Raw genomic sequence first — 24,614 nt, forward strand, 5'->3', positions numbered from 1 at the left:
GACTTTTTGATGCGATTTGCACTTCATGGCGACCCTATGAAAGGCATTATTTTTCTTAACTTAGATCATCACGAACAACCAAAGACCTCTGAATGAACAAACTAATTTACAAACTCAACTTCCTGCATTATTTAATTTAATTTTTTTTTATTTGTATGAAACGTAATTATAATTTCTTTTGGAAAGAGGATCAAACCCTTAAAACATAAACCTACAATATATCTAAATAACAAAAAACAACTTTTAAGACACTGATCATAACATGGGAATCTAACTAACGATCTAATGATGACATGCATGAAAAATTTCTTGACCTAATATTTAATGAGACACTGATGCTCTTTTAATGGGAATTTACTGGAGCCAGAGATGTCGGGGTGTTTTTCCAACAGAGCAGTTGACCCATCTCGGGATTAATCCCTTCTGATTTGACTGCCAAAGCTATGGCTCCAGGCCAGCAGAGAGTTGGTGCAACAGAGGTGCCAAAGAACTAGTTGCATTGGTGGGGGGGTGGTTGTAAAGGCTGGAGGTGATGGAGACCAACCAGGACTACATTTGTGAGGACCACATTGTATCATCAAGAGAATCATTTCTGGAACTTTCAGCTTTATACGAGTTATTTATATACACAGCCATATTACTTCATTGTCTTTACAGATCACTTAAATATTTCTGAGTAGAATTGAGTGTATCTCTATATCATTGGCTACCAATGTTTTAAGAATTTTCAAAGATTAAATAGCAGTTTCGGATGACATAAGCTGAAAAATATCATTAATATTTAAATTCAGAATTCCATAGAATCCTTTATTTAGCTTCCAAAAAATATGTTTGAGCTAAATGTCCATTTTGTTGCCTGTTCTCATTATATAGCTAATTTTGATATGCTGTCAATGAAAATCGTGTTTTTGACATGTTCTTGATACATTTGACATATAATAAGAAAATGAAGCTTAAAACTGGATTTCTGAGTATTTCTTTCTTCAAATTGTTGTGAATCAGGAGCAGACTAAAAAAAACTGTTGGAAAAAGCCTGTAGTGATGTAGGTGCTACAACTGGCAGACCACAAGCTCTCTCTCCTCTCTATTCACTTGGAGACAAATAGATCCATGAACATCTTTGTTTTCCTCGTGTGAGCTGGCATCTGGCTCAAAACTGTACAGCTGGATAGCTCTGATATTGCTCATCATTTTTGTTGCACTGGTAATGTTAGCTTGGGGTTGTGAGGGGCTGTAAGATAGTGGGAGAGAGTCTAAAAAGAACAATTTCTTGAAGTAAGGGAGGGCTACAACAAATCCGCCCACAACTCTATTTCTATTGAATAAACTACTGCCACTCTGCAGAAACTATGTCTTAAAAATGACAAAAGTTTCTTGATTTTTTTTTTTTTCTTTAAACAACACAATTATATTTAGATGCACGCTGGGAATGCTGGGAACACAGATTGAAAGATAATCCCAGATGGACTTTATGTAAAGGAATGATAGAACAGCAGACTCAGTGTGCACTTTGCTGGCTGACAACTGATATAAGCTATTTTCTTAGTCTTTAGTATAATAGTATACACCATTTATCATAGCAAAATTCAATTTTTGAAAACAGTTTTAAAATTGTTTTATTGCTATGATTATGAAAAGGTGGTATAATTTGCACAAAAAACAGAAATTAGCTAAAAAATAATTTATTATACGCATGTTTTTGTGTGGGTGAAGTGATTGGCTAAGTGAGTGCAGATGTAGATGATTCCAAGTTACATTTACTCAATGTTATTTACTTCATTAAAGTTAAAGTCCCATTAGTTGTCACGCACCTGGGTGTGTGAAATTTGCTTTACGCATTTGAACCATCCCCTGAGGGAGTGGTAAGCTACAGACACAGCTGCACTCGGGAAGCAGGGAGGCGCTGGGTCCCAATTTTAGAGTCTTTGGTATGACTCAGCCTGGATTTGAACTCACAATTTTCCAGTCTCAGGGTGGACACTCTACCACAAGGTCATTTTTTTTGTTTTTACTTCGAGTAGTTATAGAGCACCAACTTTTTTTTTCTTTACAAATACTAACAATAATTGTTACCTAACTCAGATTTCCCAAAAATGTTGCGTCATGATGCAAATGGATAACACATGTAAGTTGGCTATTAAAATTAGCAACAAAAAAAAAGAAAAGAAAGAAATGAACTCATTTAAACTTGGTGTAACATGGTGTAATATTTACAATGGGGAAAAACAAATCCATAATGGCCATTGGGGATTCATATCAGTGAAACTATTAACAAAACATCACCTTGATTATCTTCTATACATGTCAGTTTTTTTCCTTAGTGACAGACAGTTGGTTCATACCAAGAGTCTCTTCCATTTTTGACCAAATCTTCGCTGACAGTAGTCCCATGTAATAAAGTCCTTTTCTCCCTCTCATAGAAAAAGAGTCTATTAAGGAACTGAACCAGCATTTGTCACCTACATAGACTGGTATTCACACTCCTATAAAAGCTACTAAGATTACCGTAAGCTGTCATTGTAGCCTGTCTCTATCACTTGAGACTGGGCTGCAGACATGGTGCTTAACTGATACACTCAGGTTGGAAAATGACTGTGGAGAAAAGTCCACTTTTAGCTGCTGACACAAAGTTCTACCTTCCAGTGAAGCAGCGTGTCAAATAACTGTAAAGGTTTCACTGTTTTACCTCGTCCGTATTTGGAAACTGGGTTCAGATTTTTTTAAATGCTATATTTTATAATGGTTTATAAAAACTCCAAAAAGGGTTCAGAGGCATGAAAAAGGCTGCACTTTAAATTGAAACACATACTGTAAGTTGAAAAAATATACATATTCATGCCCTTGCACCACAAAGTTACCTTTGAGGCTAAAGTACAAAATTTGAAAGTAGCTTATTTTTTTTCTCAGTCCTGCTCAATCACCTTCAAATCAAGCAGCAGCCCACTTCTTTCATGCAAACATGATTGCCTTATCTTCTTTGTGATTTTCAATCACAGAAATAAATCTGGCACAAATTTATTTCTGTGAAGCTGGAAGAGAAGGAAAGGCCATGGACATGGCTATGTCCCATTCACACAGTTCTCCAGCCAAGCCTTGATGCGTCTGGGTTTTAATGGCCAACTAACATATGGCTTAATTAAGCTCTATGTGTTCGGAGAAGATTACAGCGTGAAGGGCTTACTAAAACACATTCCACTTTTCTTTCTATCCTATGCATGACGTTGTAATCAAGTGAAGAAGCCACCCCATAATAGTCAGGGGAGACGGCGTAACATCAGGTGAGAGCATACGCTACTAAAAAACAGAGAAAAATGTAAATTGGGGAGTAGTTTTGATCCTTTGAGATTTTTAAAGAGTAAGAAGTTTACAATTTTATATAATTTGTGGATAATTGATAAAATAAGCATCTGTAGTTATCATAGGGAGCTTCAAATCTTCATCAGCACCCACTACATTTGGGATATTGCAGGGTTTAACTTTAGGTCAGATTCTATCTTCTGTTTACATGCTTTTCTCTCAATCAGATTATCCACCCGTGCGATTTGTCTCATTTTCCAGTTATGCTGATGACATACTGATATACTTTCCTTTGACAAACTGTGACCTAAGACTCACTGCTGCGATGACAGCCTGTCTCAGGGATGTGAGCAGTCGAATGGTTCATGTAGCTCAAAATCTGAACAATGAAAAAGGTTATTCACCAAATTCACCTGAATATGAATAACCTTTTGTGGTAATAACATTTTAAAATTCATTTTATTTATTGATCACAATGCTAAGCTCTGCAACTGTATCTCATATACAAATTGATTTACCAAAACTCATGCTTTTCTTTTGGTAAATTAGGAAATATTTGTTATTAAAGGGAACGGTCAATATTATCTTATTTTCACACACAAAAAAAAGAAAAAGAAAACATACAATAAATGAGTCTCAACCAACAACGTTCTAAAAGTATGATTGAGGAAATAGAATGCTGATTATTTTCAACATTGCTAAATGTACCTTTTCCAGCAGTAGTGGTCGGGGACTTGGTGGAAAACAAAAGTAAGACGCTGAAGGATGTTCATAAATTATTAATTAAATATCACCACCTCAGCATTTTCAACCGATACAAGTATGGCCAGATGACGTATTGGGATATACCGGCAAATCATTTTTTTTTTTTTCTACACCATTACTATGATGTTGACATGATTTTGAGCGGTACATGGCGCTCTGTCAAAATGTCATATATGACACAAGTTTAGGAAATGGACCAATTATTGACATTAGGCCTTTTAATCTAGTGTGCCCTATAGTATGGAAAACAAGGTATTTGACTCTCACCCAAATGCAATCTAGATCAGGTTTCCCTGTTTTAGAAAACTCAATTTTTCTCTATAGAGTCAGCAACAAGACTGTTTCCTGTCTGCAGCTAGCTCCATATGCAGCATCTTGCCTCTTCGCTGGCTAACAGATGATGCTAATGCTGTATTAATAAGCTTCCGTTCACAGGCTTCCTGAATGTTTTAGAATTGTATTTTCAATCTGATTGTGTCTTCCTGTTTTCTTTCTGATATTTTTTATGGTATATATTTAACCCTTTCACACCTGAGCTTTAGCTCCAGTGTTAGCATTCTCTCTACTACTGTAACTCTTCAACTGTTTACGCAAATAACGTAATTCCAGTGGATTCTGAAGTAAAGAAAAGCAGCCTTAAGCTGATATGCAACACTTTACAGTAATGAAGTGCTTAAATCAGCTTAAATCTATTGCAGAGATAAGTGGTTTTGAATCATTACGGTGCAAATTCAATATGAAAATCCACTTTCCTCTGTGTCAGAATTGGCAGATTCATGTTGAAACGGTGGAAGAAGAAATACTTGTAAAATAGTAAAATACCTAAAAATACCTAAAATATTGTCAATTTTTTTTTTTTTGCTTGTTTTTTTTTAGCCTTTTTCCACATAATTTAATTTTAGGGAAAAATGGATATGAGTCTTTTTGGGTTAAATTTATACAATTTTTGTTTTTATGTTGCAAATCTTCCCAATTTTAGTTTTCTCTACATATACGCACTAAGCAAACACTTCCTTATTTGTGATTTCTCTTGCAAAAGCTGCATCTTAAAACACACAAATACAAAAAACACAACTTTGAAAGACTAAGACAAAAGGAAGAAAAGAAGAAACAAAATAATTAAACAAAAAAAGCATAAAGGCATTTAAAAAACTTCTAGGTGCCTTTGGTGTTTTAAACCTTTTATAAAATAAAATTGTGTATTGTGACTCTAAAATATGCATTTTTTAAATCAGTTACTTTTTTTCTAAAGGAGTCATTTCTATTTTAAATAAGATTTTTTAAAGACATGAATAGATTAATTTGGGTGGAATCCCCGCGTATTGTTCTGACACATGAGGTGCATTGTGGGAGAGCAGTGGCTCATGCACTTCAATTTCCCTGGTCATTTGGATTAAATAAACCAATATTCTTCAAAAGAAAGTAGAAAAATTACTAACACATTATTTAAAAAAAAAAATATATATATATTCCAAACTGTGACTTAATGAATTCTAATAATTGTATTGTCCAAAGCTGTTTGTGACACTTTCCTGCTCCAATCTATTGAAAAAGTGAGCAAAAAGTTGAACTTGTGAAGACAATCGTTCCAATTTTGTGATGAGAACTGCAAATATATTATAAAATGTTTGCTGAATGTTGGAATAAAACACATTTTATATCATCTCATTGAGTTATTTTCAAGTGATGATTCAAATAAAAATGATCCCAGCTTTATAACTTTGTATAGGAATATAATATATGAACACAGCGTGAATCCTGATGTAACCCACGCCTCCTGTTTTTTTTTTTTTTTTTTTTGGAACGACAGCACTCATTAAAAGACTTCTTATTTAGGAGATAAAAAAGTATCTGCGTGAGCAGGAGTGGGATGTTGCAGGAAGACGGACAGCAGCAGCATAAAGGAGCTCTCCTTCCCTTGTTATTGAGTTATTACAATGGGTCTTCAGAGAAAAAGAGGGCCTTCTTTAAGTTCTTTCAACTTGCTGCTTTGCTAACTTCAAACCCTTAAAGCTCCTGCGGTCTATCATCTGTCTCTGTATACTGCTTCCCCTAAATTGGGCTGTAGCTCTTCGAGGTAATTTTTTTTTCTTTTTTACCTGTTCTTTGAGCTCTTTGAGACTCCTCAGCTTTTTTCAGATTTTATAAGAGGGAAAGCTGTTAATGCATGCGTCGCAGGGTCTGACCTTTCCTGACAGTTGTGTCATTTTCGTAAGCGTACGCCTTTTCTTTCTCTGTTCTGCCCCCCCTAAAGAAAAAAAACACAGAAGTGCTGCTGTTTTTTTATATATATATATATCTAAAAAGAGTAGAAAGAGGCCTGACATGAAAAACGGTGGTATCTGTGCGGTGCCATCCTCCTCCACCTGCGACTCCATGGGTTTGTGGGAAACTTAGAATGTTCATTATCTTCAACACGATTTCCTCTTGCAGCTAATTATAGCTCGTTTTGATAAGTGGAAGTCAATTCCAGTACGTCCTTTCTGCTATATGAAATGGAAGATTAAATTATATCAGTCTTCGAGTCCTGCTGATCACACAATGGGCATATTGGCCAAAGACATAAAAGCCTAATTAATTTGTTATTCTCTTCTCTGATGGAAGAAAGTGTTCAAGTGCCTAAATAAAGGCAAAAAAAGGAGGCTGTAACACGCAAAAAAAGAAAAGAAAAGTGGAGTATGCTTATAAAGAGGACAATAGAGGAGGTGTGTAGAGGCATTTCTTTTGTGTGTTTGTTGAAAAGGAAAACTCAGGCATGTGTAAGTGCATTCAGGTTGTTAATACCACTGAAGGACAGTCACAGATGGAGCTCCTATAATAATTAATGTGAGCATGGCAGGCTTCCAAATCCTGGGAAATAACCCCAGTGTGTTTGATCCACTGCTTGTATTTAATGAAGTGCTGGTGGCTAATTTTGTGCAGCTATTTAACTTCGATGCAGGATAATACAGGTGAAGGTGGACTTAAATTCAGTAAAGGAGAATAGAATGAGAAGGGGGGGGGTGGCTGGAGCCGTATGGACGACACATCAACCACTTTACATCACTCTTAAACAGCCTGTTCTTTAGACGCAAGGCAACAGCTTTAATTTGTTCCGTAATAGAATTCATCTCAAGCATCTCCAACTTTAAGTGTTCTCCCAGGCTGAAGAGTAGGGTGTGGGGTACATTTCACTTTCCAATCTGGGGGAATGCAGACAACCTTCCTCCTCTTACTTCGTTCTCCTTTCCTACATCCCTTTCCTGTGCCGGCTGTGCATTTGCCGCCTCTGGGCCGGGGTTACCGTCCCTCCGGCTGATGCCTTTTATCTATTAAAACTCCGAGCTTCATCATTTTTGCCCTCTCTTGGTTATTTCCCCATTAAAAATTACCTCATCTGCACCATCTGCCCCTTCTATGGGAAACATCAGGTCTTAGCGGACCTTTCACTGCATCTTAAAAGCATTAAATGTGGGTGGGGACTGATGGATGGTAATGGCCTATCTAAACGGAGCGTCCCTGAGCACCTCTCAAGTGGGCTGCGGGCTTCTGCGGGGTCAGAGGAAGACCTGAAAGGAAAACGAGGTGTCACTGCGAGCAGCGGAGGAGCAAAACCGAAGAACCGAGAAGCGATCCCATCCAAGTCAAAGAAACCCCGAAAGCTGAGAGACGTGTGGACGGAAGGGAAGTAGGGAAAAAAGAGGGGAGGACAATGCTGGAGCTTTTGAGGGGAGGGTGTAAAAAGGGGGGTGGGTGGGTATAGGGCACCGGCATCCCTCAGTCAGCCCCTGGGGGATTCCCCCTCAGATAAATGGTAGGGAATGTGACCTAACGCCCAGGAAATGGTCATGTTTAATTTAACAAGCAGATGGCGGGGGCATCTGAAGAAGGAACGGGAAGGGGGGGCAGCAATAGGGAAGCAACAAGCCTGCCTGGAGAATTCTCACAGCCTGCAGCTCTGCGACAACTGACAGCTTTCATGACTGAGGTCCTTCATGTTCGTGTAAACACAGAGATGGGCATCAACAACAACAAAAAAATAACATTTTAATGTGGTGCCATAAGTGAAAAACCAATTAGTGAAGAGTTTAAATGAGCCAAATAACTAATTAGTTTTTCAGACAGTAAAAAGGAAGTTTGAAAATAAATGTTTGGCAGACACTTCCATCTTTTCTGAAATTCTATTTTAAAATCGGTAAGAAAGTCCACTCCAATGAAAACTGTGTTTTTGGAGTTTTTAAACATGTTCTTGTAGCATTTTTTTCTCATGATGAAGGACAAACTATAAAATAATTTAAGATCAAAACTGCATTTCTGAGTATTTCTTTAATCAAATTGTGTTGTTTAGGAGCAGACGAAAACCTGCGGTTTGAAAAAGCTCAGGTTTGTGACACAGCAACCGTGATGTGCGTCTCCCTTCTCCGCTGCGATTCTGAAACATCCGCTTGCAGACAAACAGATCCATTAAGGTCTTCATTTTCCTCATGTGAGCTGACATCATGGCTCAAGACTGTACAGCTGGATAGCTCCAGTATTGTTCACTGTTTTAACTGGGACCTGGTGACAGAAAAGATGGCGGCTAGAAGTCATTAGCCAGAAGGAGGTCCAAGACCGAAACATAATCTCCCCCAGCATTTTGGTTGAAAAAGACTCATTTATTCAGCATTATTATTTTTCATTTTAAGCTTTGAACTTCTAACACCTGAGGTGTTTCTGTTAGAGCCTACAAAGCTATTTGACATACTGTAACTGCTTACACGATCAACGTGAATTAGCTGATCTGCAGAGAAAAGGTGCTTTGCGCTGATAAGCAACACTTAAAAGTGTCTTTTCACCAATATGCAACACATTCCTAATATAAAGTAATTTTAAATCGGTCCGTGACAGAGCTGATTCACGTTGATCGTGCAAGCTAACTGCGGTCAACTGTTAACACTGGTCTGGAGCTAAAGCATTTACCTTCCATTAACACATTTTAAGCTAATCCTGAACACTAATAAAAAAAGTTGTATAAAAGTGGCTACAACTCTGAAATGTTGTGGAATTTCTGCCTTTGGCTAGTGATGTTTAGCAATTTCCATTTCAAGCTAATGATTTTAAACCACCAAGTCCTCTTGACTAATTTTTTTTTTTTTTTTTGCAATGCTAATGCTAGCTTGGGTTTGTAGGTGCCCTAAGCTAATGGAAGAGCGTGTAAACAAAAAAAAAGGGCTGATGGGAAATTAGCGTAGGCTAGCTTCTGTGCCAACAATCCCACCCAGAGGTCAGAGGTGAATTTCTAATGAGCTCCCGTTGCTCTGCAGAAAATATTTCTTTAAAAAAACGACACAGGCTTTTCAATTTTTGGCTAAAAACTGAAAAATCATAATTAAGATGACTGGGAATTATTTTACAATAAAAAAATATATATTTATTTGGAGTGGGACTTTTAAATGTGCATCATAAGTATTGATGATAGTTAAGTAATTAAGTTAAAACTACAAATGTGAAATCTTTGTCTATTTTTGGCTGCAGTGGCACTGAAAGTGTGAAGCAGCTCTTGAAACACTTGTGTTTCTCAAAAGTGGGAGAAAAAAAGAGCGGCGGTTCTTGCCTCAGGTAGTCTCTACGACAGAGGATGAGGTTGGCTTTCGTGTACAGGGTGGAGCCCACCTCCCCCAGACGGCAATCGCAGCAGGCACATTTGAGACAGTCCTCATGCCAGTATTTGTCGAGGGCCTTGAGCAGGTAGCGGTCTTTAATCTTGCGATTGCAGCCAGCGCAACCCTTCTGTTTCCCTTTGGGCTGGACGGAGAGCATCGGCACACCTGTAGTGATAAGGAGACAAACAGCCGTGCGTGATTTACGGCCCGGGAACACGAGTGACTTTTCATGTTCTCTTTTTGATAAGCCGCTCGCTTCTCCGGGCATCTGAGCCTGGCCTTGGACATGTCCACGGCACACTGGCTCGCTGTTTCATATGCATTAGAGAAAACAGTCTTCCATGTAGATAGGCACGCGGGTCACATTGGGCTACAGAGTCTGGATTCACTTGATCCAATGGAAACGAACTGTAAAAAGTGACAAAGCAAGGGGTCGCGTCTGGTGGATTTCTGAGAACAACAACAACAAAAAAACACACAATATGCATTTAACTTACTGCTGTATTTACAGCAAGCTGTGCGGTATGTTACTTACCTACCATTTCATCAAAGCCCATTTGGCTGAACTGTCCACAGCTGTAAAAGCTCCTCTTGGGCTTTGTTTGGTATGGATTAACATTAACCTTTTAAAAAGCCTCTGACCACAAAAACATTGCTACCAGACCCCAGTGAGATATGTTATGGCCTAAGTGCTCTTTAGCATACACTCACTCTGTGTGTTTCAAACACACAAACACGGGAGCTCATGCAAACACACACTCCAGAGCGTTTCCTCCTTTTACACTTATCTGTACTCATGTGTCTGCGACCAACGAGCCTAAGTTACCAAACTCACAAATTGCCCTGCTGTCACGCAGGTCCCCTTTAAGTGCGCCTTTTAGCCTCCTAAAGGACAAATAAAGTCCATTTAATAACTGCACTAAACACTAATAGTCTATGTGTGGTTGACATTTGTGTTTGGACTAAAAGCCCCCCTCAGGCCACTGCTGGTATAGAGGCAGGGATGCATAGCTCCCCTCTGTAGCACTAACAGGTCTGCCACAGCTGAAAGCACAGGACAACAGCTCTTAAGACACTCTCTCACACACTGAGCTATTGATCCATCTAAAAGAACACAGTGGACGCCACTTGCCACTCTACTTTCCAAACGCATTTTTCCCTCCTTTTTAAGGGAAAAGAGGCATTCTTCATGGCGTGGGACTAGACCAACATTCTGAATGTCTGTAAAAGCCCCTTTTAAAACACTGTAAATGTTATTATTTTGCTCAAACCAGATAAAAGTTATTTTTTTTTTATTTTATTCTTTAGTAGTATTGTGTAGTCAGAGAAATTATTTGGCTTTACTTGACAGGTAAACACAACCACAGCTGGCATAGCTTCACTCTTTTTGGTGTTTGTTTTTTTTAAGGTATCAAACTTGCTTTCCTTCACAAAACTTCACACCGTATTCAGTTTAAGTTGTTTGGAACAGAAAATCCCTTTCTCCCTCTATCTTCCTGTCTCTTTTACACTTATAAAAGAAGTCATGAGGTGGCTTATCGGATCCAGATTTGCTCAGCAAATTTTGGCCATCAATAACACTATGAGTGTAATATAATTAGCATGTCCCCTTAAAAAGGAAAAAAAAGAGGCGTGTGAAACAGGAGAGCTTGTTAGTCAAATTTATGGCTCTGGTATATATGTCAGTAAGTGCTCCGGTGGTGTTGAGCCGTCTTATTTCTTTATCAGAGGTAGAAGGGAGAGGCTAATTGGTCCAGTGCCAGTGATGGGAGCCATCAATTAGTGCTCCGCCAGCCCTCAAGCTCCCACGTCTCCCTCCTTCCCACCAAACAGACCCCTTGAAGCTGCCGCATTAGGATCACAAAACCTGCTATAAATACCAATGTTCAGTGTAAATGAAGCTAAAAAGCTTCAAATTCAAGCCACAGTGGATAAGGGTGGACTCTTCTACCTGTATTTCACGGCTTGTTAGGGGAGCTCTCTGCAGGTACGCCAACAGCGCTCGTCTGACAGCCTTCTACAGAACTAAAAACAGTCTTAATGAGGAGAGAGCCTTTGTGTATGCGCGTGGGTGCGTGCGTGCGCTTCAGAGCATGTACAAAAAAAAAAAAAAGAAAGAAAGAAAGTAAGAAAGCAGCAATTCCCTCAAGGATGACAAAAAAAATCTTTAATTTGACTTTTATGACACCTAATTAGTTATTCTACTCAAAATCTTTGCTTTGAATAAGAGAACTAATTACACAAAGAGGTTGTTCCTCCACCTCATGAGAACGACTTCTAATTGGTTGAGACCACCACCCCGGCACACACTCCTTAAACACATCGTGTATGTTTTACACCAAATTTGAAAAGGACAAAGCTTAACCTATCCTGGAGCGGCTCGGCGCTGCTCACAGCCAACACTTGAAGCCCTGCGCGACATCATTAAAGTGACACAGTAGTTTGTGTCTAATACGACCCGGCTCTGTGTTTTGCAGTTTGTCTGACATTCGTTTCTACATGCAGAAAGCGCTGGTCCTTCACTCCTACATGCACCAGATCTGCTCCTGTGGTGGAACACTGAATGTCTGAGGAGCCATTTACATATTCAGCTGATGCTTTATCTTAAAAAAGAGGGTTCTATCAAAGCAAATACTAAAATAAAAAAGCTGTTTTGATGCTACTGCAACAAGCACAAGCTCAAACCCAACAAACAAAGAGCCGCGACAGACAGAAAGTGATTGTAAGGTAAACGTCTTTTCAATTCCCTCAATGCTACGAGACATTTCCGTGCACCTGTCACCACTCTCGGCACAGCGGTGCAAGAACAGAACCTCCATGTTTGCCACCTCCCAGAAAGAAAAGCTGCATTATGAAAGGAAGAAGCCGGCTAGGAGGCAACCACCACTTAATCCATTCCATTTAACAGATACAAGTGCCACTGACCTTCCAATGTCATTTGATGTCTCCAAAAGCATGCCTTTTCCCATCACATTTAGCCCGCAAAATGGAGAGACAGCACTTGCCCTGCCAAATATCCTTCCCGAGAGGAATTTAATTTGCCATTAGCACTGTGTGCAAAGCCCTGTCATATCTGCCTTTCTTTGAGATTCTATCTTTTAAGAATATGTAGTCAGTTTTACTTAGCCCAAGAAGTAGCCTGTCAGAGCATGTGTTTTCATTATAGATAGCATCCGATTTCTCTTACCACATTTATTCCTATATCTTTAAACATTTAAAAAATACTTCTATAAAAATAAATATAATATGTTACAATATATATTTAAAAAAAATGTTTTCCTTGTCATTGGCTACATTCACGCTCACATGAATAATCTTAGCTTATTTTACCCCAAAGAACGTCGAGCTGTTTGATTGTTTTATCCAGAATAGGCATTTGCTAAATCCAGGAGATGTTCTTATAATGTAGATCTGAGACTCCAGATTGTGCGTCTTTGGTTTTGAAGAAAAATGCTGACAATTTGAACAAATAACGACTTTCACTTTTTGTTAATTTGGTCAATATTTTTAGAATTTTAATACTTGTCAAGTTGCTGTTAATGTAAGTATATTCGAATTGCATACATTTTTTAAAACAACTGGATTCTACTTAATTGTCAGTCAAATTGATGAAGGTATACTAAAGTCATAATAAAAGAAAACGCCATGTTTGAGTTTGCTTTCTTGCATTTTAATTCAAGTCAATCTGTTGCAGCAGAAAGATCTTTTATTTTGAAATGACTTGTTCCATTGTGCAGAAGTCAAAAGTAAATGAGTTAAAGTTGCTTCATATAGAAATATAACACTGCTATAATTCAATTGTTGTAAATATGTAAAAACTAAATTTGATTTAAAAAAATGGCTTAATGGCCACAAAAACATTTATATAAAGTTTATTTTTCTAAAAAAGTGAAGCGGGATGTGGCTCTCGTTGGGTTTCAGTCGGCAAGAAACTGGACAAAATGGCTTTTTTATTAACAATTTAGGTATAAAAGATGTGAGATGTGCATGTTAACCAAATTTTTGCATGTTCACAACTCATTAGTTGGAAGCAGCATTGGCAGAGGTACAAAAGTACTCAGAGTGTTTTCTGACACTTTTAAGGCTGTCCATCGGGTGAGGGTACACAAAATTGTCTTTGCAGGTTCTTTTTTTTTTATGAGAAAATTTTATCCAATCTGGTTTTGCTGCTCTGGACATGAATAGTTGAGATATAGTAGAATGTCCAAAAAGATGCCAGCGTAGTATGTTTATAAACCAACGAAATCTGCTAAATAATAGGGGAAAGTGGTCATTTCTCCAAATAATTCATACGTTTGGGGCAAAAGTACAGAAAATGTGTCAAGTCATGAGGTCTGACATATTAACAAAAATATATATATATATATAATTTTAAATAACTGAATTCTCTCATGTACTTTTTTGTGCATATTTTGAAAAAAGTTGAAAAATACAAACTGAAGAGAAAATTTGAATTAGTAAATAGTTTTCTGTAGTTAATTATTTCTGAAATTCCAAATTAAATGTCAGTAGAAAATTAAAAAAATAAAATAGAAAAATCTTATGTATGCAGAGTCTCATTCAGAATGTGAGAATCCTGAATGAGACAAGAAATAGTCCTGCAACATCGGTGGATGTGGTGTATTCTTAGATCTAAGGTGAGAAATTTTTCAGTTTCTACTACACTTATAAACACTTTTTTTCAGAATAACATGTAATCCAGAGCATGCTCTTTATTTAAATTCAGAGTGAGAGGAAACATAGTCAGAGTAGCTTCCAAAACAGGTGTGACTTATTAGCTATATGTGCTGCAGTCATTCTGGTTCCTTGTTAAGCCAGAGGCCACCATTAGCTGGCCTGGACTTCCTGTTCAAGCTAAAGGATGACTGTATTGATTAAACATCACCTGCTGCTGTCATAATCCCAATCATCCGAATCATCACAAACTCTGACGCTTTACCACTTAGATTCTGTAGTCCTTCTGCTGCAGTAAAACGTATTTCATACTATCTTAAACTGATCATTTAGAAGAAATACTTTCATCTGTTCTATTTTTTTAAGTAAATTCTGTAGGCAAATTTATAGTATCTGTCAACGCACGCAAAGACTCCCAGTGGAACTCTCGCAGGCACTCAGCCTTTAATGGTGGAGCGAACAGTTACATCTGCTTCCATGTTTTTCTTAATGCCTTTTGATCAATTAAAAGCCCTGACGCCATGGTGTGATGCTGACTTTCCTGGTTCACGGGGGGCGGGTGAAGGATCTTGATGAGAATCACTCAGCCTTTATGATAGCGGGCTGGGAGGGGAGGCGGTGCTTTCAGGGAGGTGTGAGTCGACCCTGGGTGGGCGACTCTCTGCAGGGCCTCTTATAATTTTAGCTCCGAGCTGCACTAAATAAGAAGTCGCCATGCTGAACGAGCTGAATAACACAACTGTAAATAATTGCATTTAGCTTTTGAAGCACTTGTTGTTATCACCTATTAAGCATCTATTAATTCAAACGAACATCAGTTACACGTTAGATACACTGTAATTACTAAACCTTCAAATATGTAATATAATATATTTGTTTTTAATGGAGTAGATTTGTAACGTTTTTTTGTTTTTTTTTCTCATTAGCTTACAGCCTTGAGGCACAAATTTCCTCAGGTCTTTTGTGTTTGAGCCTCCACTGTAAACGCGGCGGCCATGGAAATCCCAAATAAAAATTGTCCCGGGGCCAAGGACTCCTCCGCTAAGGTTAATAGAGATCTGATGCAGATGTCTTGCTATTGTGCCGAGAAATTGGCTCCTTCCATGCCGCTTCCATCATCCCGGCAATTGAACTCAGACACGATTTTTCTGTCGCCAAGACTAAAAAGGAGAGAAAAAAAGAAAAAAAGAAAAAAAAACAAGACATCTGGTAATAATATCAGCTGTAATACACATGTCAGCTGCAAGCGGCCAGATGTGCGGATTGTGAATGATAAACAAAGACCACTGATTCATGTTCCTGGTATAAGTCGGAGCGCATGGAAGGAGCAAAGAAAAAAAACAGATATGCAGGATCACGCTCACAAAGAGACACGTGCATAAACTCGTCCTCTCAAATTGGGCAGTCTCTCTCGAAAGCCAAAAGTCAATATTACATTTCAAGCTGACTGTGTTTTCCTCTTATAATTTACTATAAAAGCCTCCTTTATTACTGTACTGCATGTTACTTTTCCAGATGGCTGTGTTTGAATGCTGGGGTCTGTGAGGTGATTTCTGGGGCTGCATGCCTGCTATGATTATGACATAATTAACACCCACAGTAAGTGGGGAGAGCAGACAGGACCGGTGCAGGGACTGTTCATTAACAAGATGCACTCCCTCAAACTTTGCAGCTTGCTACGGCTAATAAGCCCCGCTGAAACGGAGCCCAGCCGTCCCTTGCATTGACCCTGGCACTGGCCGGGATAAGGGAGGGTTTTGTCTTCTGGAATAATTGCTCTTTTCACATGTTACAAGTGTCCTGACCCCCATGGTCGGCAGCCACTTTTCCTACCATAATTACTCCTGATCCGCTCCAAATGAGTCAGCCGCATTAGGGCTGCAATAACACTGGCCCGGCTTCAAGCGCGGCATGGGGAGTCTCAGCAGAGCAGCCTGGAACAGGACTGCCTTTTCTCTCAGCCCGCGGTCATTTCCATCACGTCAGAGGTGCATTTCTTACACTTGAAGTCAGCACGAAGGCCCTGGGTTCTTTTCTGAGGCGTACAGAAGGCATTGTTAGCTCCTGGTGCTCCCCGCTCACTGTAGTTTGGCTGCAGACTCTATTCCAATTAACAGAAAACTTCATTAGGGTGTTTTTTTCCACACTTTGCAGCCCCCTATTATTTTTAATTTATTCACATGGGGTTAATTAAAAGAAATGCATCACAGACATGCAACAGCCTTCTAATTAAATTCATTGCTCCTATTTTTTTAAGACATGAAACTGGCAGAGATTCCTAAATTTTTCTTTTTTTTTTTTTTTTTTTTTTACAGAAGACGACTTGTTCCAGCACTTGGTTGCTCAGTAGTAGGTTGGGACTGGAGCTTTGCAAGGTAAGCTGTCGAAAGCAGATACTGAGTTAAAAGAAAATGAGAATAATTTAATAAGATTGAACGAGGGGAGGAGGACAGACGGCGCTAAACATTTGGGAGCCTGTCTTTTGGGTTTACTAGAAAAAACAGGCATGAAAACAAACGCCGACTGAAGTATTTCCATTTAAGATACCGCTCTTTTTCATAATTGAAGCGAAAAAAATATTTAAAAAGTTTAAGTTCTTCCTACATAAAAAGAAAATCCTCAATTATTCAGATTATTTGAGTGTAAGATTTTGTCAAAGAGGCACTCATCTGTCACCTCGCGATTCTTATCAAAATAAATCAATTAATAAATAATAAAAAAAAAGTCCATTAGACCTGTCATGGTCACTTTCTGCCACCTAGAACAAAATCCATCAACACCTTTTCTTTTCTTTTTTTTTTTTTTTTTTAGCTGGCATTAAAAATGCATTTGGAGAGGAATAAATGTAGTCCTCTAAAGTTTGTGTCGCTCACGAGGTCAGGAAGTGATGTTCCAAATCTTTCCCACTCCCCGGCAATTACGCCGCACTTATTATTTGAAAGGATATGCCAGGAGACAGGTGTGCCATTCAGGGTTCCTCTGCGTGTTGGAAATGGACGGGGAAAGGAGGAACACCCATACTGGGCTGCACTGTGTGAGCTTCTTTAATCTTGAATAATGCAAATTCCCCACGGGGGGCAGTTATTTGGCAGCGTGGGCCTCTAATGTCATTCAAGTACCCACTCCCACACCTGATGGGGTAAGTAATGAGGGTGGTCGGGCGGGCGTACAATTAGAGCGGAGGGCTTCCTGAAAATTGGCCGTGATGTCGTGCAGCAGGGTAAACTCGGACCAAACAATCCTCCGGAGAGAAATACTATTGATGGCATTTAATATGTCATTATGAATATAGCTGTAATGAATTCACCTTAACACTTCACAGAAGCTCATAATGTGAAGATTGACTGGGCTTTATTTCCTCAAGGACTAATTCTTGTTATTGGCAAAAACCAAATGGCAGTTTAGCCACAGACAGCAGCCTGAATGAAATGAAATCACGCTTTATAAGTTCACGGCAGATGCCATTTGCCTCCAAATCTGTAGCAACAAATATCTCACTTAAACACTGATTAAATCATCAACTTCAATAACCAAAAAAAATCTAATCTAGCCGCCCCTGAGGGCCAAAGAACAACTTTCTTTAATCACAGGATTTAATTAGCTACTTAAGATTTTATAAACTAAAGGTCATCCAATAAGAGGTGGCTCGTATTTATGAGGAAGCACCCCAGGCCTTTTTTTTCCAACAAGATAAATTTAATATGTTAAGAATTTGAAATACTTCCTTAAAATGATGAAAATTGTGTTTTTGGTGTGGATGATGGAAGACATTTTTACAGAAAATTAAGATTAAAATTGGACTTCTGTTTATTTCTTTATTCAAACCGTTGTGACAACTCTGATATTTGGATGGTGAGGGCGTAAACAAATGGATGATAGGAAGTAGGGGTGGGGTTGCTCCCTGCCATTGGCCCCGCCCACACCTAAAAGGAGATTCCTGATGAACTACGGCCACTCTGCAGAAACTGTGTCTTAGAACACAATATGACAAACACTAAACATAAAGTAGTTTTTTTAGGTTTTCTTTTGATGCAAGAAAACAAAAACGTCTTTTTAATTTGTGCTCAACTGTATTTTTATTGAACACTGCATATGTGAAAATAAAAGAAACAACAAAAGTTGTTTGATGTCTACAATTAGGTAAAAATGATCAAGAACCTGTATCAGTCAAAGTTGCCTTTTTGACACTGGAGCTGCAGGATTTTGAGCCCAGCAGCAAAAACTTTAGTAAAAGGATGTGAAGCTTTTTTTCTGAGACAGTTCTGACCTCAGCAGTAGTCTCTGGAGGCTGAGCTGCTTCCTTCATCCACAAGAGCAGCGGTCAGGACAACACTGTCACTCCACAGCAAACGACAACAAAACTCCTCAAAGAATTCAAACACATGTTAGCTAAAGGAGTTTTAAAAAATGGACATAGGGACATGTGCAAAAATCTCAAATCAACAGCTAAAGAGGTAAATGTTTTCTTATATGCATTGGCTTTCTGTGCTGTCAGCTCTGAAAGGAAACACTCGAACTTTAAGGAGACAGAAGTAATAAACAGATTTAGCTTTCATCAATTATTTATCACTATAATCAAATATATATGTTAAGTTTTCAAATGGCCTTTTGGAGTAATTACATCATTATAAGTCGGTTATGTAATCACCAGCTTACACTTATGAACAATTTCCCTTTAAACTCCCATGCCAACTATATTTTGATATATTGTAAAATTGTTTCCAGTGGATTTTAATTTTGATTATGCAGTTTTTAGCCAAAAATCTCAAAACCTGTGTTGTTTTATAACACCTGTTTTCTGCAGAGTGGCAGTACTTTGTTAGAAATCGTCTTAAGGTTATGAGCAGGACTCTGTTAGCTTATAGCACCTCACAACTTCAAGCTAACGTTAGCATAGCAAGTAATATCAGAGCTATCCAGCTTTACAGTTTTGAGTCAGATGTCAGCTCAGACGAGGAAAATGAAGACATTAATGGATGTATTTGTCTGCAAGTTCAGGATTCAGAATTGTAGTGGAGAAGAGACACTTTGGCACAAACCAGAACTTTTTCAAACTGCGTGTTTTTGCTTGCTCCTGATCCAACACTTTCTGAATAAAGAAATATTCATAAATGCAGTTTTAATCTTGAATTGTTTTATATATCTCCACCATCATGAGAAAAATGCAACAAGAACATGTTCAAAACACGATTTTCATCTGAGTGTGTCATCTTGGTCCGTCGCTGTCTCTTTAAAGTATTTTGTATTTCCTCCCATTTTTTATCATCACTTCATACTTGCAGACCAAAAACTGGAGTTATTTTCTAACCCAAACTTGAAGACAAATCTATTTTAAAGAAATATTCTTTAAGGGATGACTTGAGTTTGTGCACAAATAGTGAACTGTCAGATACTGAAACTTCCTCTGTGATGAAAGAAGATCTGCAGGAGATGACAATTTATTGTAACCGCCATGGTTGCTGAAATCCCCTAACTTTATCAGGTTTTCAGTGCCGTCTTTTACTTTTTCTTTCCTCCAACTATCTAAAAAGCATTAAGGTGATTAGATTCAGTTTAATCTATAGTCAGAATATACATAAAGTTAACCAGTGGGAGAAAAAACGTCAAAGAAAGTTTATTTTAAGACATTTTTCATGCATTGCCTTCCTTTTGCTGCAACATCAACTCATGAATATGCATCGAGTTTGAAAACAGGCTAATTCGTACTGAAAAAAAAGGAAAATATGTGTATTTTGTTTGTAAAAACTCTCAGCTCATCACAAACTATATTAAATCGTTTTTAGTCTCAAACAAAAGTTTCAAAGCAAATATTTCCCTAAAGGTGTTTTCGTATGGATCAAGAGAATGTTGAGGGTGACGTTTGTGGTCGGGGTGTGGAATGCTACAGTGGGGGGATCTTCTGCTCCCTGTGCTGCAGGTTGTGGACGCTCCTCTTGTTGCAGGAATGTGTATAACACGGCGAGGATGTGGCCTCTAGCAGTAATAAAAGGGATGCTCTTACAGCTGAAGAGTGCATAATTGAGTTTGTGCGGCGCACTGATGAGTGCAGCCATTTACATGGAAGGCAGGTGGGCGCGCTCGCTAACACGCGCCTCTTAAATCTCAATTCAGTCCCTTTGAATTCCACTTAGATGGTGGAAATGATACACATCTCCCACACTCATGAATGTGAAACGATCACGGCCGATAGGAATCTAGAGGTTTAGTGGCGACAGAGGAATTTTTCTCTAGTGTGAATTCTCCATTTGGGAGATTATAGACTCAGATTAGAAGAAATCAAACACTCAGGACTCATGCTGGGATGTGTGAAGGTTGCACGTATAACCATCTCCCAGACAAACTCTGCTTTGTGGCAGAGCAGGTGCCTCCAAAGCTTAATGACATTTTTTTTTGTTTACTTCAGAAAAATCCTACATGGAAATGTGTTTGTAATATTGTTCAAGGCCTAGAGCATAAAAGCCAGATGTAATTTCAATATTTGAAATGGGAAAGTTTAATTTTGAGGTAGGAGCAAACCAATAAGCTGGGGAAAATGGCAAGAGAGCAAATTGCATTCTTTTGTAAAAGTGAAAAGACTTAAGGAACATATAAAAAAATAATCTCCAGCTGGAAATTAGAAATCAACCCTCAGAAACCAAATAACAGAAAAGAAATATTACTGTCCATTTTCTAAATCAATATAAGATTGCTACAAGACAGTATTACCATGGTAACACTGGTAAAGAATGAAGCAGTTCTTATTATTTCAAAATAAAAATTGCAGCCTGAAGCCCAAGTTTTATTACAGCAGCTGACAGATCGCCAGTCTGTGTTCATCTGGAGCATTGCTTTTCAATCACATGCCTTATGAATGTACAAACTCTACTGGACAGGGCGATAATGGGCTCTTCAATGCAGCAGCGAATGTGGCCAAGAATTTAGCAGGAGTTAGTTAGTTTTTTTTTTCTTACTCAAAGAGATTTCTGTTAATGTTCATCAAAAATATGCCTTTAGCGTGAACTCACTTTCTTTCCCTGCAGTAAAAAAGAGAAAATGGCTGAGTTGTTGCTTTTCCCAAATTAGTCACAAATTGGAAACTGGTGAAGTAAAATGTTGACGCAGAAAATTTCACCACATGTTCATTAATAACTTGCATTTTAGGTTGCTTCACTTCCTGTTAAGCTAATCATTTACAAAAAAAAAGAAGAGTGAGTAGCTCAGGTGCCAGTTTTCCAAAACAAACACCCCATCCTTTAGGCGAGCTATGAAGATTAAAACTGTCTGTTTCAAATGTTATGTTTTCTCAAAGGAGCTATGATAAGGTGTCACAGATTTGTCTGCTGTAATGGCTTCTGCAGCGCACGCTGTTGCAGGCTTCTGAAAGTCAGACTTCAAATAGAGTCTGCCTAGAACAGACAGCACCGCTGTTTTTGCTTCCATCCTATTCAAACACCCAGATGATCTGCCTCTGAGAGGGTCACAGCATTAACACTTAAGGTACTCATGCAAACCCACACAGGCATAATCAATCTGGACAAAAAAAAAAAACAAAAAGACCCCAAAACACCAACCAAACCTCTCTCGCTGCATGCACACATCACTTTGTGCGGGCACTTAGAGGATACATTAGACAAGAGGGTTGAATTGACAAGCCTATAACTTTAGAGCCAATAAACGTTAAGAGGCACAGCAGCGTAAGAGACCAGAGCCAACCTGGCCAAAACGCTGGAGCTGCGGGTTGGACCCAGCAAATAAAGGGTGAAGCTTTTAGGCAATGAGCAGCAGGTGATCTCAGCTTTTCTGCAAGTCCTAATGCTCCTAAAAGCCTCTCTCCCTGGTTCTGTAATTGGGCATCAGTAGTTAATGTAGTATTGACTGCATTACATGCTCCTGTGCATCCTTTCCCACTAATGCCATTTGCATCACCTTGTACATTTACCATATTGCTTAGCCAATAACTGTTAAAAGCAATCTGAATCATGAATCATATGGGAGAACTTTTAGAGAGACAGACGTCCAGAGGAAGAAATTTACAGTTGAGTTCATTTGTATTAGCGGCTGGAGCCAGACAGCCTGTCACAAATATTTTTTATTGGTTTTTAGACATGTAAGTGAAAGGATGTGGCACTACAACAAATGAAATATCCATTTTCTGTCATACATAATGGCTTTTAAAAACTCCATTGGATGGAGGAGGAGACCTGAACAGTTTTTTATTCCAAAAAAAGAGATGATCTACACATGCTGTCACTGTGAAAATGTCAGCAGGTGGACATAGAAAGTGAAGAACAACTCTTCAATCAGACCACTGCACATCTGAGCATCAGTTTGATACCAAATGGGACGTCAATTTGAGTTTGATTTAAATTAAAATTAATTAGATTGCCTCACCCATTAACCTAAATACATTGAAATAGATAAGAAATGCAAGTAGGCCTATTTTGATGGAAAGTGAGCGAACGCGCGGCGCTATCCATAATTTGCAATCAAGCTAAAAGCACTCTGCTGTCATCTCCCATCCCGCGGTGATGTCAAAAAAGGCTGCCTCGCCAACTTCACAGAAGAGAAGAAGAAAAAAAAGGAGAAAAGCACTTAGAGGAGCCACACGCACGCAGTGTGTGGAGTGAGTCCATCCAAACTCCTGATTACGCATCAAAAACGCACAAATCGAGTCGAAATGAACAAGGAAACTGCATTTTTAGGGGCTGTGATGGAGGTTTTAGGGGGTAACTTCCACTAGCATCCGCACAACATTCACATCTCTGGCTCTGAAGGCTGCTCGCGAACACAGAATAAGGTGGAAATGTGGTTTTTAGGATTCTTGCTGCCCTGGCTGCTGCTGTAGGATGTTACTCACCCTCTTCCTTGTCCAACACCATCGTCCTGAGGAACGAGGAGTCCTTCCCCGGGCGATCCGTCCTCGGCTCCAGCAGGCTGCTCCGCTGCGCTCCGCTCCTGGAAATGGCTTTGAAACGCGCGGCTGACTAAGGCTACGCCTCGATCAGCGCGAGAAAAAAAAAACTGGAAAGACGAATTGGCTTCTGAACGTTTCCCCCCTCCACCTCCACCTCCTCCTCCTATCAATAACAATATTTCATAGGCGGAATGCGGCGATAAACACGACGAGGAGCCGCTGTCCGGGCTGGAGCGGAGGAATCACGATCGCCGCGCGCTCAATGCTCCTCCTGGATTCCATGCGAAGGGAATATATGTGTATAAAAAAGCATCAAAACAAGGAAAAACCCAACAAAAAGCAGCGACGTAAATGTGGAGTATCTGTGGAAGAGAGCGCACGCACGCACGCAGGCAGGCGGGCAGGCACGGCGGAGTCTCAGACTGAACGGCTGCGCTCTCTCCTCCTCGCTGTTAATGTTCTCCCTTTCTCGCTCTCATTTGCTCCCAAACAGCAACTATATTCAAACAAATCCAATTGCAAATCTGACAACTGCTAAAAGCAAACTTGCGCCGCCTCTCTTCCAGTTTGTGTGGCGCGCTCGCCTCTGCTGCTCCTGAATAAATGCGCGCCGCTTCCACAGAGCCTCGGATTCCCCTGTTAATTAAATCAATTCATTATGCTCAGATCTGATTAGCAGCCCTTCCCCCCTCTTTGAATCAATTATTCAATACACAAACATAATTGCTTGTGCCAGAGGTGTCTAAGTATTAGCTTATTTAACTCCAAGGACACTAATTACCCCTAGGGCAAGGGAACTTTTCTCATTAATTCTGACAAAACACAAAAGCACAGCTAAGGGAAAGTGAGTGCGCGCGCGTGCGTCCCGGGCTCGGATGGGGGCGCGCGCGCGCCAGCTCGGGCACGCGTGCGCCACAGACCAGGAGAAGCAGCAGAGCGCGCCGCTCCGTCGGTGCCTGGTACAGTTTGAGTAAACACCAAAAATGCGCTTATTCTCCTCTTGTAGTTTTCCTTGCAGAATTTCAAGCGTCTAATTGGAGGTTATTTAGCAGTTAATTATCGTCCAGACTCGGTTATCACACGCGCTGCAGATAAACAGTGGCTTCAAAAGAGACAGCACAACAGATGGGGCCCCGGTTTTTGATTAGTGGGGGAGATGGAAGGAAGGTTCAGTTTCGGATCTGGTAATATAATTGTTGCCTGTTATTGCCAAAGATGAAAGTGTTGCTGTTTCATGGCGGAGCCTTTAAATAGCACCACTTTTACTTGCCCTGCGGAGACTGTTAACCAATTAAGGGTGAGATCCAACAAAGATTAGCCATTTAGGAGAGTGGAGTGGAGTGGAGCTCCAATAAGGCTGGTTT

At 39.4% G+C, this 24,614-nt stretch overlaps 1 protein-coding gene across 1 annotated transcript in view; it reads right to left on the reverse strand.

Annotated features, from left to right (window-relative positions):
- lmo1 (LIM domain only 1) overlaps window positions 1-24,019 on the reverse strand; it is a 28,195-nt gene extending 4,176 nt beyond the window's left edge. Inside the window, exons 1-2 of the mRNA XM_024295891.2 lie at window positions 23,194-24,019; window positions 9,635-9,848 (exon numbers count right to left, since the gene is read on the reverse strand). Of these exons, the coding sequence (XP_024151659.1) occupies window positions 9,635-9,848; window positions 23,194-23,215 (236 nt within the window). The 5' untranslated portion in view covers window positions 23,216-24,019. The remainder of the gene's footprint in view (window positions 1-9,634; window positions 9,849-23,193) is intronic.
- Window positions 24,020-24,614: the final 595 nt, after the last annotated feature.

The sequence above is a fragment of the Oryzias melastigma genome, linkage group LG3 (genome assembly GCF_002922805.2).
Source record: "Oryzias melastigma strain HK-1 linkage group LG3, ASM292280v2, whole genome shotgun sequence".
In the NCBI taxonomy this organism is placed as follows: Eukaryota; Metazoa; Chordata; class Actinopteri; order Beloniformes; family Adrianichthyidae; genus Oryzias; species Oryzias melastigma.